Below are 16,840 nucleotides of genomic sequence, written 5' to 3' on the forward strand. Positions count from 1 at the left end.
CCTTTCCGGAAAAAAAAAAAAACTACTTAGCTCATAATTAATGCACATTATAATCAATAAATCAGTCAGTCTATCTACCTATGTATCTTTTTCTTTTTTTTAAAAAAGATTTATTTTATTTTTGTTTATATGAATACACTGTAACTGTCTTCAGACACACTCAGAAGAATGCATCAGATCCCATTACAGATGGTTGTGAGCCACCATGTGATGCTGGGAATTGAACTCAGGACCTCTGGAAGAACAGCCAGTGCTCTTAACTGCTGAGCCATCTCTCCAGCCCTGTTTTTATTTTTCAAGATATGGTTTCTCTGTATAGCCCTGTCCTGTAACTCTCTTTGTAGACCTGGTTGGTCACAAACTCACAGAGATCGACCTGCCTCTGCCCCACAAAAACTGGGATTAATCATTTTTCTCCTTCTACCATGTTGGTTCTGGAGATGAAACTCATAGCCTCAGGTTTCCCAGTAAGTGCCTGTACAGTCTCTGTAGCCCTGTTAAAAGCCTACATACTCAATTCCTGTAAGCTGGATGGCTCAGAGAAATTGGGGCAGTTTTAGATTTTACAATTAAAAAATTCACAAAACGGAGTCAGGCATGGTAGCACACTCTTTTAATTCTAGCACTTGGGAGACAGAAGCAAGCATATTTCTGAGTCTGAGGCCAGCCTGGTCTAAAAAGTGAATTCTAGGACAGCCAGGGCTACACAAAACTCCCTGGATGAATGGATAGATAAATAGATAGATAGATAGACAGACAGACAGACAGACAGACAGACAGACAGATGTCTTAACATGTGCTATATAGCTATAGGTAGATAGATAGATAGATAGATAGATAGATAGATAGATAGATAGATAGATAGATAGATAGATGGATAGATGTCTTAACTAGATAAATAGATGTCTTAACATGTGCTATATAGATAATGCCATGACATTTGTTGATAAATACAGTGTTAAATGACAATCAGTAATGATACTTGGTTTCTGACAAGGTCTTTAATTGGACATAGCTTAAAAACGATTCCATCTCAAAACAGGGTATTTCCTACAGTTCTAGTTTTCAACTTTAAGTAAAAGATTTTTGAGAAAATCTTCAGTACACATTACCACCTACAAAATAGCTCTCAGGACATACACTACCACAGCTTACATGAATAGCTGAACACACGTTTACTTTTTACTTTTTCCCCATGAGCATAAATAAATATGTGAAGTTTCTTCCTTTGCCTCTCCCTACTAACCCTAAGAGTAAAACGGTTTTACCCTATACTGAATGAATATAGATCCTGTGTCTTATATAAGTATTACTTTTTTATTATCCTTATCTATGTGTATGTATGTATATTTTATATACATGTATATATAAATGTATATATATGTATATATATAAATGTATATATATGTGTATTATATATATATATGTATATATATATATATAAATATATATGGGTGGGTGGGTGTAGACCCCAGGCTGACATTCAACTGCTTCTCCATCTTGTTCCTTTGCAATGTGTGTGTGTTTCACACCTTGTTGGATCTAGTTCTTTCCTCCATCATCTAAGGATTACACTCAGATTTGTGAGATTCAACTTAGGCTCTCAGGCTTGGGAGCAAGCACCTTTTCCACTGAACCCACAAGTTACACCCACATTCAAACAACCTCTCCCAGTAAATCTGGATCTGCTGCACAGACACATCTACCACAAGGAAGAAGAATGAAAAGGAGGGAGCGAGAGAGGACAAGAAAATAAAGGCAAACTATTCAAAGGGATAATGAACACTGTCTTCTAAAAGTCTTATTTGCAATTTTTTTATATACTTGTATATATCAATCAGACACTGATAAAGCTTTTCTCTGTTGAGACAGGGTAGCATAGGCTGCCTTCAAGCTCTATGCAGCAAAGGATGATCTTAAAATTTTGCCTCCACCTGCAAAGTACTGGGATTTGCTATGTGCCATCACGAACAGCTAGCACATTCTTGGCAGGAGTCATGAGCAAATTTTAAAGCCCTCAGACATTATGTGCTACATACAATTTTATGAATTTAAACATGGAGCCTCAAGCAAATAATTCCTAAGAAAAAACAAAAATGGAAAAATGGCAAGCTACTACAACAGCTATGGGCCTATTTTTATTTTTATTTGTAGACTGAGTCTTACTAAATTGCCCAAGCTGGCTCTGAACTCATACTCCTCTTGCCCCAGCCTTCTACATTCCAGACACATGCAAGCAAAACTCCTAACATAGAAGATAAAAATAAACGAAAAATTTAAAGAAAGCAAGCTAAGCAGATGTTCACCACAAGAAGTTATATACAGAACATTTAAACTGGAAAACCAACACATGACATATTTTAACTCAATACATAGAACAAGCTCCTCAGAGCACTGGGGTACTTGAGGACATCATTTAACATTATTTTTAATAATGCAAAAAAAAGGGAAGTATGCACAGATAGTGGCTTACCTTTAACAAAGGGCAGCTGCAAAGGTTGGGGAAGGAAAGTGGAAAATCAACTCCAAGAAGGAAATCCTTATTTCTGAGATATCTCTGATGACTCTCCCCATCTGGCTCTCCCCAAGAACGCAGCTGATGGAGCCTGTAGGAGGCTTTCAGAGATAGGAAAAGAGCTAACCACCTGAAACAAACATAGAAATGTGCACGCTCAGTGCTCCTAGGAACTTTGATAGTTCACAACAAGGATCTATCTCATTATCACATCCTTTGTAGTTCTAGGGAATTTTGGAAACAATTCCTTAAAGCATTCAGATAAAGCCATTTCATACTTTTGCTCTACATATTACTTTACATGATTTGTTTATAAAATAAAATGTTCTATAAAGCCACAACAAAAAGTAAACAAATATAAAAATATTCAAAAACATTTATATCTACCTTAACCATCTATTCCCAACCATCTTATTAGGGAGACAATAATTCCTAATGAGTTATCTATTACATTAAAACACCATAATAGGGCTGGCAAGATGGCTCAATGAGTAAAAGCACTGACTGTTCTTCCAGAGGTCCTGAGTTCAAATCCCAGCAACCACATGGTGGCTCATAACCACCCATAATAAGATCTGACGCCTTCTTCTGGTGCATCTGAAGTCAGCTACAGTGTACTTATATATGATAACAAATAAATCTCTGGGGCAGAGCAAGCAGGGACTGAGCAAGCAGAGTTAACAGGAGCAAGCGGAGTTAACTGCAGGGTTAACCGGATGAGCAGAGGTACTTAAAAAAAAAAATTCAATTCCCAACAACCACATGGAGGTTCATAACCAACTGTACAGGTACAATATACTCATATACATAAAATAATTAAATGAATCTTAAAAACAAAACAAAACACTATAATAAGGGCTGGAGAGAAGGCTCAGCAGTTAAGAGCACTGACTGTTCATTCGGAGGACCCAGGTTTGATTCCTAGCTCCTTCATGGCAATTCACACCTGTCTATAACACCCTCACACAGACATACATGCAGGCAAAACACCAAGTAACATTTGTTAAAGTTATAAGTAAATTCAAAAATATAATAAAATCAGTGAAAGCCATTTTGTAAACAAAAATGCAGAGCTAAATTATCCAGAATGCTTGATGTAGCAAGCATTATCTATAACATACACACACACACACACACACACACACACACACAGACAGAAAAATAAAGGTAATTCTTTAAATTAAAAAAAAAAGGATGTATTTATTTATGCATTTTATGTATATGAGTACACTGTCACTGTCTTCAGATACACCAGAAGAAGGCATCAGATCTCATTACAGATGGTTGTGGGCCACCCTGTGGTTGCTGGGAATTGAACTCAGGACCTCTGAAAGAGCAGTCAGTGCTCTTAACCACTGAGACATTTCTCCAGCCCATAATTCTTTTTTATTGGTGGGTGGGACTAGGTTTCATGTAGCATAACCTGCTTCCAACACCCAATCCCCCTGCCTCAGCCTCCCAAGTACTTAGATTACAGGTATGTATCACCATCCTTCTTAGCTCATAAAAAAATTACTAGTAGGAGGAAAAAGGGCCCAAATGGTGTAATACTAAATATTTATCTTCCCATCATTACACTTCACTCCTCCTATCCCAGTACTCTTCTATCAAACAGTAAGCAAGCTGCTCACCTGGCCAAAAGTCCCTGAAGCATGAGGTTTGCCATTTCTGCTGGCGAGACATCAATAAATCGAAGGAAAGAAAAACAGCTTCCTTCATTAATACCTGAAAATCAAAGAACAATCCTGACCCTTAGGGATCCTGTTTCTGCCACCCATATGCCAGGACAACAGGAGGGCTACCACAGGCAGCACTTACCTGGGCTGCAGAGATCTGAGCTCTAGTTCTCACACCAGTGCAGCAAATACTAATGTTCCATTCTAAGTCACCTCCCTAGCCACCAATTTAACAATCTTATTTTTAATCAAAATAAAAGCCCAAACCATTACTAGTTCAAAACAAAATCTGTCCACAGGCAAAACTAAGAACACCCTGGTAAACCCCAGAAACATTTTCCTTCCAAAGATCAAAATACCTACCTTTTCTATGAAAGAGAGACTGCTGGATATAGTCTGGTGCAAATGGAGAAAGAAGAACCTTCAACCACCTGTAAAACAAGTAATTAAAATAACTCTCAAGAGAAATAAAAACATTGGAAAGTTAACTAAACTGGAGGCTCCAAATTAGAAAAATCTTAAGACTATTTCTACACATAAAAAAGTCCTTCGTCATATGACCATGCAAATCATGACAAAAGTCAGAAAATCAACTCTATCATAAACAAAAGCACAACTCTGGTCCGCTTCTCTTGTTCAAATCTGTTAAATGATCTTCAATTTTAGCTTCACTAGGTCATGCTGATGAATATTTTTATAACAAAGCTTTAAATTTTCAAAGCCCATAGCTCTCGAAAGCTGGCATACAGATATTCATTTATGAGAAAATAGAAAGTCTGGAATCCAGAAGTCTCCTAGCTTATAGATATGTAATGAACCATACACCAATTTATGAATATGATCTCTAGCATATTAACTTAGTGACTATTTCAATTTTTTTTAATTCAGACACTATCAAAAGAGTAAATTTAACCAAAAAAAAAAAAATAGACTCAGTTCTGTAGTAAGTGTGACTCTAAGTCACTTTACGTATAGCAAGGCATTTTAGTATTTTAACTATTGACTTTTGGTGCAAATACATACCTGTACACAGGTAGGTAATAGAAATGGCTAAGGTGCTTAAGGCCATCTAATGGAAGCCTTAATAGTATCCCAATGTCCCACATAAGCACTTTAAACAAATGGTCTTCACCATTTGTTTAAAAATCTCTTTATTGAACATTCACATATTCATCATTAAATTTACCTACTGCACTAGGGATAAAGCTCTGTAGTAGATCATTCACTTAATAAGCATGAGACCTTGAACTCAATCCCTAGCACTACTGAAAATAAATGTGCCTACTGAGCTAAATTACAAAAACACGCAGGACCACCAGATGTTAACTATTTGCTCACCTATCTCTAGAATGGTTGAAGACCCTGATCTGTCCATGACGATAGATAAACTTTGAAATTTCATATGGCTTTAGAGAAATATGAAATGGAGACCACGTTTCTTGCCGTTCGAATAACTCTGGATGATTACACACCTAAGAAGAGAAATGGTAAGACAACATTGTCATTTGCAGATATCATTGCTGAACGTTAAGCTTCCTGCATATTTACCTTCCCATTTTCATCGTTAGTGCTCTATCTAGCATCAAGCCTAGAGCCCTCTTCGTGAAGCAGGTCAATAAAAACAACACCAAAGCAAAGGATCTAAGTCTTACCTTCCTGAATTGCATGACTAAATTCATGAGGCTGCTGGTGGTGTTCTGTGCTTGTTGTGTAGAGCCCATTGAAGACTGCAGTAAGTCCTCAATGGAAATTTTATTCTTTAGTGCCTGATATAAGAGTTTTTGTCGGCTGGTCAATTGGCAGTACATTAGAATCTCAATCTAAAAGAAAAGAAAATTTTGAAACAAAACATTTTTATATATTTGTGAAAATCAGGTGAAGAAAAGCCAGTACAAACTTGAATTGCACATACAAACCAGATAATGTTGACTGAAAAACAATCCTTACCAGAATTATTTCTATAATCCTATAATATGGACAATCATCTCGAAAACAATGTTCCAATGACCCAATTCTCATCTCACACACTAGATGTTCTCCATGAATAATATTTTCTACTTCCTTTATTTTTTTTTTCCTTATCTGAGACAAGATTTGCCTGTGTAGCTCTATTCTGGAACTGGATCCGTAGACCAAGCTGGCCTCGAACTCAGAGATCCGTATGCCCCTGCCTCCCAAGTGCTGGGAATAACCACAACCACATCTGGCCGATCTTTCCAGTTTTAACAGCACCAACAATCACCCTTCACAGTAATTTCCAAATATTCCCACATCCATATTCAAGTGCCAACTGTGAAAGGCCTACAAGTGTATAACAAGCACTACGTAGTATACCAAGGAGAAAGAAAGAGGGTTTTTTCTACAACACACTAAATTGGTTAACAATATTATCATTCATTTGCTCAAAGATAATGATACCTGACTTTAAAAAAGACCAAATCTGCAGGGCATGATTAATCCCAGTACCTGAAGTTCTGCAAAAGCAAGGAACTCTCCATGTTCTGGAGCCAACCTCAGCCTGGTCTACACAGTGAGACCTTGTTTCAAAGGAAAATAAAACTATGGAGAGATCTGCATGAAACTATTTGTTTTAAAATACATGAAAAGTTAGGGATGGCCATAAGTTGATAACTACTTATGCTGTAACATGGGCACAAGTGGAGTTATTACATTATTCTATTTTTGTAATGTTTTAAACTCTCCATCAATAAAAATGGGGCCAGGCACAATGGCTCAAACCTATAATCTCAACAGGCAGGAAGATTGTTCAGAGTTTGGTCACCCTATACTATATGAGTTCCAGGCTAGCCTAGCTTACAGTGTTAAGGCCCTCTATAAAAATGAAACAAAACCAACTGGAGGAAGAGGATTGTTAACAAAAGGAGAAGAATGTTACTTTGCCTAGGTTAGGGCCTCTATGACTGTTCAAGTTCAAAGATCTTTTCAATCAAACAAATTATCCTTCAACTAAATATGTATCAAGGAAATATCCTGTAAAGAACCTTAAGTTGGTATCTAGTAAGATTCAAACTCATTAAGATTTTATTTCTTCAGAGAAACCCCATCTGGAAGATTAAAAAAAAAAAAAGACTTTATTTCTTACCTTGTCAGACAATTCATTTTCTACATCTTTTTTGATTCTTCTCAGCATAAATGGTTTCAAGATCATGTGTAAACGAGAGAGTTGATCTGAAACATGAAATCCATAAATAATTTACCATATACTGATTTAAGACAATCAAAATAAACACCTTCCTCTCTCCTACACCCTCCAAATGCCATTGAGCTCAATGATTCTCAAAAAGAATCAACTTGTTCCAAAGTAGGAAAACAAGCACTTATACAGACTCTGTTAACATCAGAACCCACTATCAGAGCCTATCTGGGAGATTGTATGAAGGATCTCCCAGGTAGGCTGTGTAGATTTTAATCAACCTGATAAAAGTAGGATCCCCTGGAGAAAGAAGACTCAAACTGAGGAATTCTTTCCATCAAAACTGGACTGTGTGAACATTTTCTTTTTTTTTTCTGTCAAGACAGGGTCTCACTATATAGCTCTGGCTGTCCTAGATCAGGTTGGCCTCAAATTCTGAGATCCACCTGCCTCTGCCTCCTGAGTGTTGGGATTAAAGCCATGCACCACAACACATGGTGACATTTTCTGAATTACTAATTAAGGAAGCCACAGCCCACTGTGGACAGTGGTACCCCTGGGCAGGTAGTCCTGGGTAAAACAGGAAGGCGGCTAAAAATCCCATGAAAGCAAGCCAGAAAGCAGTGTTTCTCCATGATATCTATGTTTCAGTATCTGCTTCAAGCTTTCTGCTTCTGCTTCTCTTCTGAGATCTACAATGGTCTACAACTGGAACATGTAACTCTTTCTCCCCAAACTGCTTTTGGTCATGAAATTTTTCACAGCAACAGAAAGCTACTAGGACACCGTTTCCCCAAAATTATACTTACAGAATCTAATCACTTCAGTATGCACCTTCCCAACCAATAATTGGAAAAATTAAAAGAAAAAAAATTTTAATTCCTAATGTAGATGGAAAAATAAGAGATAACCTCTAATATTTGACTTTTATTTAAAAAATTACAAAAATCAAAAAACATGACCTGTTATATAATTTCCATTTGAATATAATTTTCATTGATTGTGTCGAAGGGAATGCAGTGGTTTGAATAGGTTTGGCCCCCATAGATTCATGTGTTTCAGTGCTTGGAGGTATAGTTTTACTGGAGTATTTATGGTTTTGTAGGTGGGCTCTGAGGTCTCCTGAACTCAGGCTTCGTGCTGTAAGACAGCCTCCTGCTGCTGTTGCTGCCTAAGGACAAAGATGCAGAACTCTAGGCTCTTCAAGCACCATGCATGCTTGTATGCTGACATACTTCCTGCCATGATGATAATGGATTGAACCTCTGAAACTGTAAGGCAACCCCAACCAAATGTTGTCCTTTATAAGAGTTGCCTTGGTCATGGTGTCTCCACTGCAATAGAACTCCACCTAAGGCAGCAGAATGCCTACAAACCAAAATGTAGTATTTTATTAAGATTTATATATCTTGCTTAGATTGTCAAGTGTTCTAGTCTTTTTAACTCAGAGCATTTAGCTACTTTATTACCAGTATATTAACTACTTTGTAACAGTTTTACCCTCTCTCTTGTAGGTATACTAAAAGAGAAATTCCTCACACTGAAAAAAAATGTACATAGTTGCCCATACTAATAGACTGAAAACAAAATTCAGAGCCAGGTATGGTGGCTCCCACCTGTAATCTCAGCACTTGGGAAACTGAACCGGGAAATATCTGTTTGAGGCCTTCACACTACATAGTGAATCCCAGGCCATTCTGGGCTGTAGTGTGAAACCTGGGTCAGAGTCTTAAAAACTCTACACAAAAAGAGGAAAGCCATAGCAGTACTTACTCTCATCAATAGCAGATTTGTTTTCAGCATGACTTTCAATGTCTTTGGAAAACCATTCATTAAATTCTTCATGCGAATCAAATAATGTTGGCATAATGAAATGTAGCAGAGCCCAGAGCTTAAAACAAAAGAAAAATATGAAACAGATACAGTGCCATAAAATGATACTATGTGACTATATATTAAGGTTCGGGGAGCAGGTTAACAAATGAATGTGTGTTTATGAGATAAAGAATGAATACAAATACATGCTTGCTCAATGAACCCTAATACATAACAAAAAATGATGATTTCTCAATTAATTGCAAACTACAAATTTAGAAATACAAACACTGCTCAGATTTTGTAGTATAATAATTTTAAAGATGACAGTCACACAACTGATTCCACAACTGAACACAGTTTTATAGTAGTATTAACTAGCTAATAGCCCTCGAGCAAGGGCTAGACAATTATAGCCTATGACACTATCTGATTGGTCTCATGTTTTCATGAATAAAGTTTTATGGGAACATAGCCATAGCCATTCATTTACAGTCTACTTGCATACTGCTTGCATACTGCATAAGCAAAATCAAGCAATTGTTAACAGTGAAATGTACTGTCTATGAAATGTAAAATACTATTTCCTCTTTTACAGAAAGTTTTCTGACCCCTATTATGATGAATTCTAAAGAAAAAAAAATTGAGGTACTTAGTGTGAGAAACTATTATTTTCCAATTTTGAAGTAAAAAGTTATTTGTATTAGATGGGCAACATTTCCTAATGTGCTCAATATTTACTAAGGAAACAAAAGGAACATTATAATTAATAAATAGTAAGAAAATAAGAATGCTGTCTACAAGACACTCAGGGAGCTACAATCTAATTATTCTACAATAGTAAATATAATTTGTACAGAATGATGGAAGTCCAGTGCAGGTACAGGTGTCTTACAAAGATTACACCATTACCTTGACTAGTGCCTACCTCTGCCATGGTATTCTGAATTGGGGTTCCAGTTAACAAAAGCCGATTCCGACACTGGAATTGTAAGAGAATTTTCCAACGAACACTGTTCAAGAAAATGCGTTACAAATTATAAGTTGGCAATATGTCTTTCTGTAATTACACTAAGACCCAACATTTCTAAAAATGCTTTCCAAATAGTACTTAAGAATCATATACTGGGGCTGGAGAGATGGCTCAGTGGTTAACAGCACTTGACTTTCTTCCAGAGATCCTGAATTCAATTCCCAGCAACCACATGGTAGCTCACAATCATCTGTAATGGGATCTGGTACCCTTTACTGGTATGTCTAAAGAGAACTACCATGTACTCACATACATAAAATAAATAAATTTTAAAAAATCATATAATGTACCATGTACACAATTAAAAATATACTTTAACAGAACGAAGGTAAAAATCCCAGCAGAACTGTGAGACTCATCAAAACCAATGGTTTTATGGCTTAGGGGGAAAAAAATCCACAAATAGGTAAAGAGGGAGACCTTTCTGGCTTTACAGTTTCCAACTGTTCTTTAAAAAGGAAGAAGAAGAAGAAGAGGAGAAGGAGGAGGAGGAGGAGGAGGAGGAGGACGAGGACGAGGACGACGAGGAGGAGGACGAGGACGAGGAGGAGGAGGAGGAAGAAGAGAAGGGGGAGGAAGAAGAAGAAGAGGAGGAGGAGGAAGAGGAAGAAGAGGAGGAACAAAGTTATAACCATTATCTGAGAAGATTAATATTGAGGAAAAATCAATATATTCTAAGCATGATATCTGAGTTTCAAAGAAAAAGTATAAAAAAGAATTTCTCCATTCTAGTCAGGCAAATAACTGAGGCCTAGCCTATGCTATGTTACATTCTGAAACTTCTGGCCTTTGCTGATTCTATGTATCGACTTCCTCCCATGAGGCTAGTTTCTATTATGCATATTACCTGGAACTACTCTTCAGTGCCTGAGCTTCGTCCAGTACCATATATTGCCACTTGACCCGCTGGAAGTACTTGACATCCTGTACCACCAGCTGGTAGCTAGTGATGACCACGTGGAAGGGGGCATCCTGAGTGTATAAGGTCTTCTACAAATGTAAGAAAAAAATATGGAAAAACACTGTCAAAATTTTCAAGAACCATTTTTTTTATGTATACATATGTGTAAATTTAAGTAAGCATACACATGTGGGTAAAAGGGCAATTTTCCAGAGTTGGTATTTTCCTTCCATTGTTGGCTCCAGGGATTGAATGCACATTATCAAGCTTGCTCAGCACCCACTGAACCCTCTCTCCAGTAGGTAATGAAGGAAGCCTGGAGTTATGGTGCACATCTTCAGTCCCAGTACTGGGGAGGAAAAGGCAGAAGGATCTCCGGGTTTGAGGTCAGCCTGGTCTACAGAGTGAAATCTTGTCTTTAAAAGGGTAATGAAGTATGAACAGTCTTTTTAAAGAAAGGTGAAGAATAGACATTCTTCCATCTATGTGACCAAAAGATGTACAGTGAGGTAAAACACAAATGTTCAATGTTTTTAAAACATTTTCTATCCACTAATCTACAGTTCATGAAAGAAAAAGGAAGGTGTGACTGAAGCGAAAGCTCAGTGGTTAGACCACATTGGAACTTCCATGGTGGCTCAGAATCACTTGTAACTCTAGGTCAAGAGGATCTGATGCCCTCCCTTCAAGCCTCTTAAGGGTCCTGCACATATCTGTTGTACATATACATATACAAATACACATTAATTTTTTAAAAAGTAAATCTTAAAGAAAAAATGTCTTTTTTAAGTCCAAATGATTGCCTGTACAGGAAAAACATTTTATCACAATAAAAATATATTTGCCCCATATCCAGTCATGTACTATAGATTTTGTATGCATGAAGACTTACTCAGGTCAAAGAGAATGACAGAGTAAGAGGATAGGAGAGTGAGAAGGAACAAGAGTAAGAGCAAGCAAGAGAGAGAGCGAGCGAGAGAGAACCTGAAGTTACCTGACTCCAGAATCTCCGGATCACTTTTCTATCGTGAGGATTTCCCCAATACGGCAGCACCTGGGAAACAGGTCAGTGCGTTATATGGTTTTTGAGAATAAACTATAAGCATTATCAATAATGTTATTCTGATTGATTTAGTAAGAAACTAGTAAGAGGCCAGGTAGTAGCTGCCCAGGCCTTTAATCCCAGCACTCAGGATGTAGAGGCAAGTGGATCTCTGTGATTTCAAGGCCAGCCTGGTCTTTAGAGCTTGTTCCATGACAGCCAGGGCTACAGAGAAACCCTATCTCAAACAAAAACAAAAACAAAAAAAACCTCTGAAACATTTTATGAGAAAAATAAAGAAATTATAAGAAGAAGAGGCCCGCTGGGTGGTGGTGGTGCACGCCTTTACTCCCAGCACTTAGGAGGCAGAAGCAACCAGATTTCTGAGTCTGAAGCCAGCCTGGGCTACAGAGTGAGTTCCAGGGCAGCCAGAGCGATCCAAAAAAACCCTGTTTTCTTAAAAAAAAAAAAAAAGAAGAAGAAGAAGAGGTCCTAGTCATAACCATACACATTTCAGACACCAACATCAAATACACTGAATTTGCAGATCTCAGCATCACAGACCTGTACCTGATAAAATTTAGTTATAACCCTAAGTGGAATCTCAATCTAACAGGAAAGTAAACACATTTTCAACAACCTACGAGAAATTAAAACAATGAATTGACTGTGCTGGGGTCAGCAAATCATTGGTAATTCTAAGCTTTGCAGTCCATGTGGTCTCTGAGAAAACAATTCAGTTGTTTTAAGAGTATAAATCAATCATTAATGATACATCAAGAAAACAGTGTGACTAGAAAGCAGTGGATATAAATATATATTTAAAAGATACATATCTGAATTCCATGTTGTGTATTAAGAGGTATGTTTTTTTTTCTTTTTTTCGAGACAGGGTTTCTCTGTGTATCCCTGGCTGTCCTGGAACTCACTCTGTAGACCAGGCTGGCCTCGAACTCAGAAATCCGCCTGCCTCTGCCTCCCAAGTGCTGGGATTAAAGCCATGCACCACCACTGCCCAGCAAGAGCAGGGTTTTGTATTATACTTATTTTATATGTATGTGACTGTGCATATATCTATGTGTGTATACTTATTTGTCACAGCACACAGGGAAAAGTCAAAGGGCAGCATGCAGAATTCAGCTCTCTCTTTCTGCGACCTGAGGGTTAGGGCCTGAATTCAAATCTCTAGGCTTGGTGGCCCTACCTCCACTACTTGGTCTAGCCTGCCTGCCCTGAACAATGGTATTTTTTTGGTTTGACTGGCTTTTTGAGACAATGTTTTGCTAAGTAGTTTTGGTTTGCCAGGAAACTTGAACTTGTGGTAATCCTCTGCCTCAAGCTCTTGAGTACTGAGAAAACAGGTATATACCACTCTCTTGGGAAAATAATAAATTTTTATGGTATGAGTATTTTATAATATAAAGTAACTAAAATAGGAAATCCAAAAGGGGATACTTATGATTAGGATACCAGATTCTACTTTATACCCACTATGCTAGTATTAAAATGAAATTCAATAAAATATATAAGATGGGTACTGCATATGCACATGAACATTCAGCTCTAGGCATTAATAAAAGGAGAGATATGAATGAAGACTTAAAGCAGTAGTTCTCAACCTCCCTAATGCTATAACTCTTCAATATAGCTCTTCATGTTGTGGTGACCACAAACCATACTTGTATTTTCACTGGTACTTCATAACATATTTTGCTGATGTTATGAATCATAATGTAAATATCTGATATGCAGGATATCGGATGTGTGAACCCTGTGAAATGGTCCATTGTCACAGATTGAGAACTGCTGTCTCAAAGTAGTACCATGATGCTACCTATTGGCAAGTGGAGGAGCAGCACAAAGCTTCAGTAGTAATATAGACATTAAGAACTATTTTTGACACTGTATTCAACATGTACTTAGCCATTATTTGAAAAGAAGAGAAACCAAAATATTTCCATTTTTCATATGCCTAAAAGTGGAATGAATCTCATATCTTTATAGAACTGAAAATAAGTCGGCCTCACATGTAACAACAATACAGGTGTGGGCCAACATGTCCAGCACAAAACCTATTTACCTTGTGTCTACATCATACTCAAGTTGATACAACATACCTCTTTATTTATTTATTTATTTATTTATTTTGAGGCAGGGCTTCAGGCTGGCCTAAGACCTACTATATAGCTGAGGATGCCCCAGCTTCAGGTCCTTTTCCTTCCACCTCCCATGTGCCAGGAAAGGGATCACTGCCAGTTTTATGAAGTGTTAGCTGTTAGGGATCAAATTTGTGGTTTCATTTATAGCAATCAAGCAGTCTATCAATTGAACAAAATCTCTATCCCAGTCAATCTCATTTTCTCCTCTCAGAATAAGTCAAGTCAATTTTTATATTATCTATGTTAGCAATTAAAATAAGCTGAACCAAGGCTAACTTTAGAGTATTAAGAAAAATAAATTATGAATAGACTAAAATACAATATATAATTTGGCAAAATATACTTCGAAACAACATAGATATTTCTATCATCTCACTTTGGCCATCAATTCATATAGAAAATGCCATAAGTAACTTAAATTGGACTTTGACTTTCTCTCTTACATTGTAAAGGATATATAGGTTCCCTTATTACTCTCATAAGTAATCTTTCTAAGAAAGGAATATAAGGCAGCTGGAAATGATGACTCACACTTCCAGAACTTGGTAGGTTAGGGCAAGAAGATCAGGAGTTCAAAGTCATTCCCAGTCACTTGGCAAGTTCAAAGCCAGCTCAGCTTACAGACTATTTCACAACAAAACAAAGCAAAACAAACAAACAAACAAAACCAACCAACCAACTAAACAGCTAAAAAATCACATTTCACCTAGAATTCTATTAGTTAGAAACAGAAGCAGGCTAACTGCCTACCACAATTCAGAGCCATCCTATACAACATAGTGGATTCTAAGATAGCCTCCTGGAGTACTGGGGGTACAGTAGACTTCTGTCTCTAAAACAGAAGAAAACAGCCGGGCAGTGGTGGCGCACGCCTTTAATCCCAGCGCTTGGGGGGCAGAAGCAGGTGGATTTCTGAGTTCAAGGCCAGCCTGGTCTACAGAGTGAGTTCCAGGACAGCCAGGGCTACACAGAGAAACCCTGTCTTGAAAAACCAAAACCAAAAACAAACAAACAAAAAACAGAAGAAAACAAATGAAGGAAATACAGATATAAGGGAATGGGTAGGCAGTTCACTTCGTAGAGTGACAGTCTAGCACGCACTAAGCTCTGTGATTCCTAAAGCCTAATAAACCTTGTGTGGTGACATACACTTAGAAACACTGGCTACACAACAAGTTCGAGGCCAGCATACAACACATAAGATTGTATTGGGGCCTTTAATCCTAGCACTTGGAAGGCAGAGGAACATGGATTTCTGAGTTCGAGGCCAACCTGGTCTACAGACTGAGTTCCAGGATAGCCAGGGCTACACGGAGAAACAAAAACAAAAACAAACAAAACCAAAAAACAAACAACATATGGAGGCTTGAAGAGATGGCTCAGCAAGTAAGAGTACCGCTCTTCTAGAGCACCTGAGTTTGGTCCCCAGCACCTGTATCAGGCAGCTCACAAGCACCTGTAACTCCAGTACCAGAAGATCCAACTACCCAAACAGAACTATGTACATGTAAAAATAAAAAATAAAAGAGTGGGATGCACATCTTTCATCTCAGCAATCAGGAGACAGAGAAAAGGGAACCAAAATGAGAAAATGCCTACATAATATTGGCCTGTATACCAGGTGTGGTAGGTAGTACATGCCCTTAATCACAGCATTCTGAAGGCTGGAACTAGTGGATCTCTAGGAGTTCAAGCCTGGACTATATAGAGTTCCAAGAAAACCAAGGTTACATATAGAGATCCATCCCCCAAAAAACAACAACAACAAAAAAAACCAATTAACAGAAACAAGATTAGCAAATCTAATTTATTGTCTTCATTGATGTGGGAGGTTCCATCTTGCAAGGGGCAGGGTCACACCTTAGTAGATGATACTGAGTGATGGAAGAAAACAGGGTGAGCAAATTATGAAAACAAACCAGTAAGCAGAAAACTTCTAAGGCTTCTCTTCAGTTCCTGCCTCCAAGGTTCCTGACTTCTTGAGTTCCTGCTCAGAATTCCTTAAATGATGATGGAATATAAAGCTGTAAACTAAAATGAACCCTTCCTTCCCATGCTGCATTCGGTCACAGTGCTTATTATGCACAAGAGTCTAAGGCAATTAGAAAGCAGCAAAACAAGGATCAGAAAGCTTATCTTAAAGAACAAGAGTATCTTTGGCTACTCAGAGAAACCCTGTCTCGAAACCCCCCCCCCCCAAAAAAAAAAGTATCTTTACCTTAAATTTAGGAACAAATCTTGTAAACTCCTGGTGCCAATTATTAAGTGTAGAAGCAGGTGAAATTATTAAGAAAGGTCCCCAAATGTTTTCTCTCTGTAACAGAAAATGGGGTCAGCCAGCTGTAGGAAAACCAAAGTTATTTACTTAACCCTAAATAATCAATCAATGATACGAGAAGTTTAAAAATAGGTAGTGGTGGCGCATGCCTTTAATCCCAGCGGTTGGGAGGCAAAGGCAGTCGGATTTCTGAGTTCAAGGCCAGCCTGGTATACAGGGTAAGTTCCAGGACAGCTAGAGTTATATTTGACTAAACATGGTCTCAAA

General features: G+C 37.7%; 1 protein-coding gene across 4 annotated transcripts in view; it reads right to left on the bottom strand.

Annotated features, from left to right (window-relative positions):
• Ino80 (INO80 complex ATPase subunit) overlaps nt 1-16,840 on the bottom strand; it is a 94,939-nt gene that overhangs the window by 43,242 nt on the left and 34,857 nt on the right. For all 4 annotated transcript variants that reach the window (XM_031371516.1, XM_031371518.1, XM_031371517.1 and 1 more), the window contains 11 exons: nt 16,514-16,609; nt 12,089-12,148; nt 11,041-11,183; nt 10,089-10,173; nt 9,119-9,236; nt 7,295-7,380; nt 5,844-6,011; nt 5,530-5,663; nt 4,555-4,622; nt 4,147-4,240; nt 2,474-2,645 (listed from right to left, as the gene is read on the bottom strand). In XM_031371516.1, the coding sequence (XP_031227376.1) occupies nt 2,474-2,645; nt 4,147-4,240; nt 4,555-4,622; nt 5,530-5,663; nt 5,844-6,011; nt 7,295-7,380; nt 9,119-9,236; nt 10,089-10,173; nt 11,041-11,183; nt 12,089-12,148; nt 16,514-16,609 (1,224 nt within the window). The remainder of the gene's footprint in view (nt 1-2,473; nt 2,646-4,146; nt 4,241-4,554; nt 4,623-5,529; nt 5,664-5,843; nt 6,012-7,294; nt 7,381-9,118; nt 9,237-10,088; nt 10,174-11,040; nt 11,184-12,088; nt 12,149-16,513; nt 16,610-16,840) is intronic.

The sequence above is a fragment of the Mastomys coucha genome, unplaced genomic scaffold (assembly GCF_008632895.1).
Source record: "Mastomys coucha isolate ucsf_1 unplaced genomic scaffold, UCSF_Mcou_1 pScaffold15, whole genome shotgun sequence".
Lineage (NCBI taxonomy): Eukaryota > Metazoa > Chordata > Mammalia > Rodentia > Muridae > Mastomys > Mastomys coucha.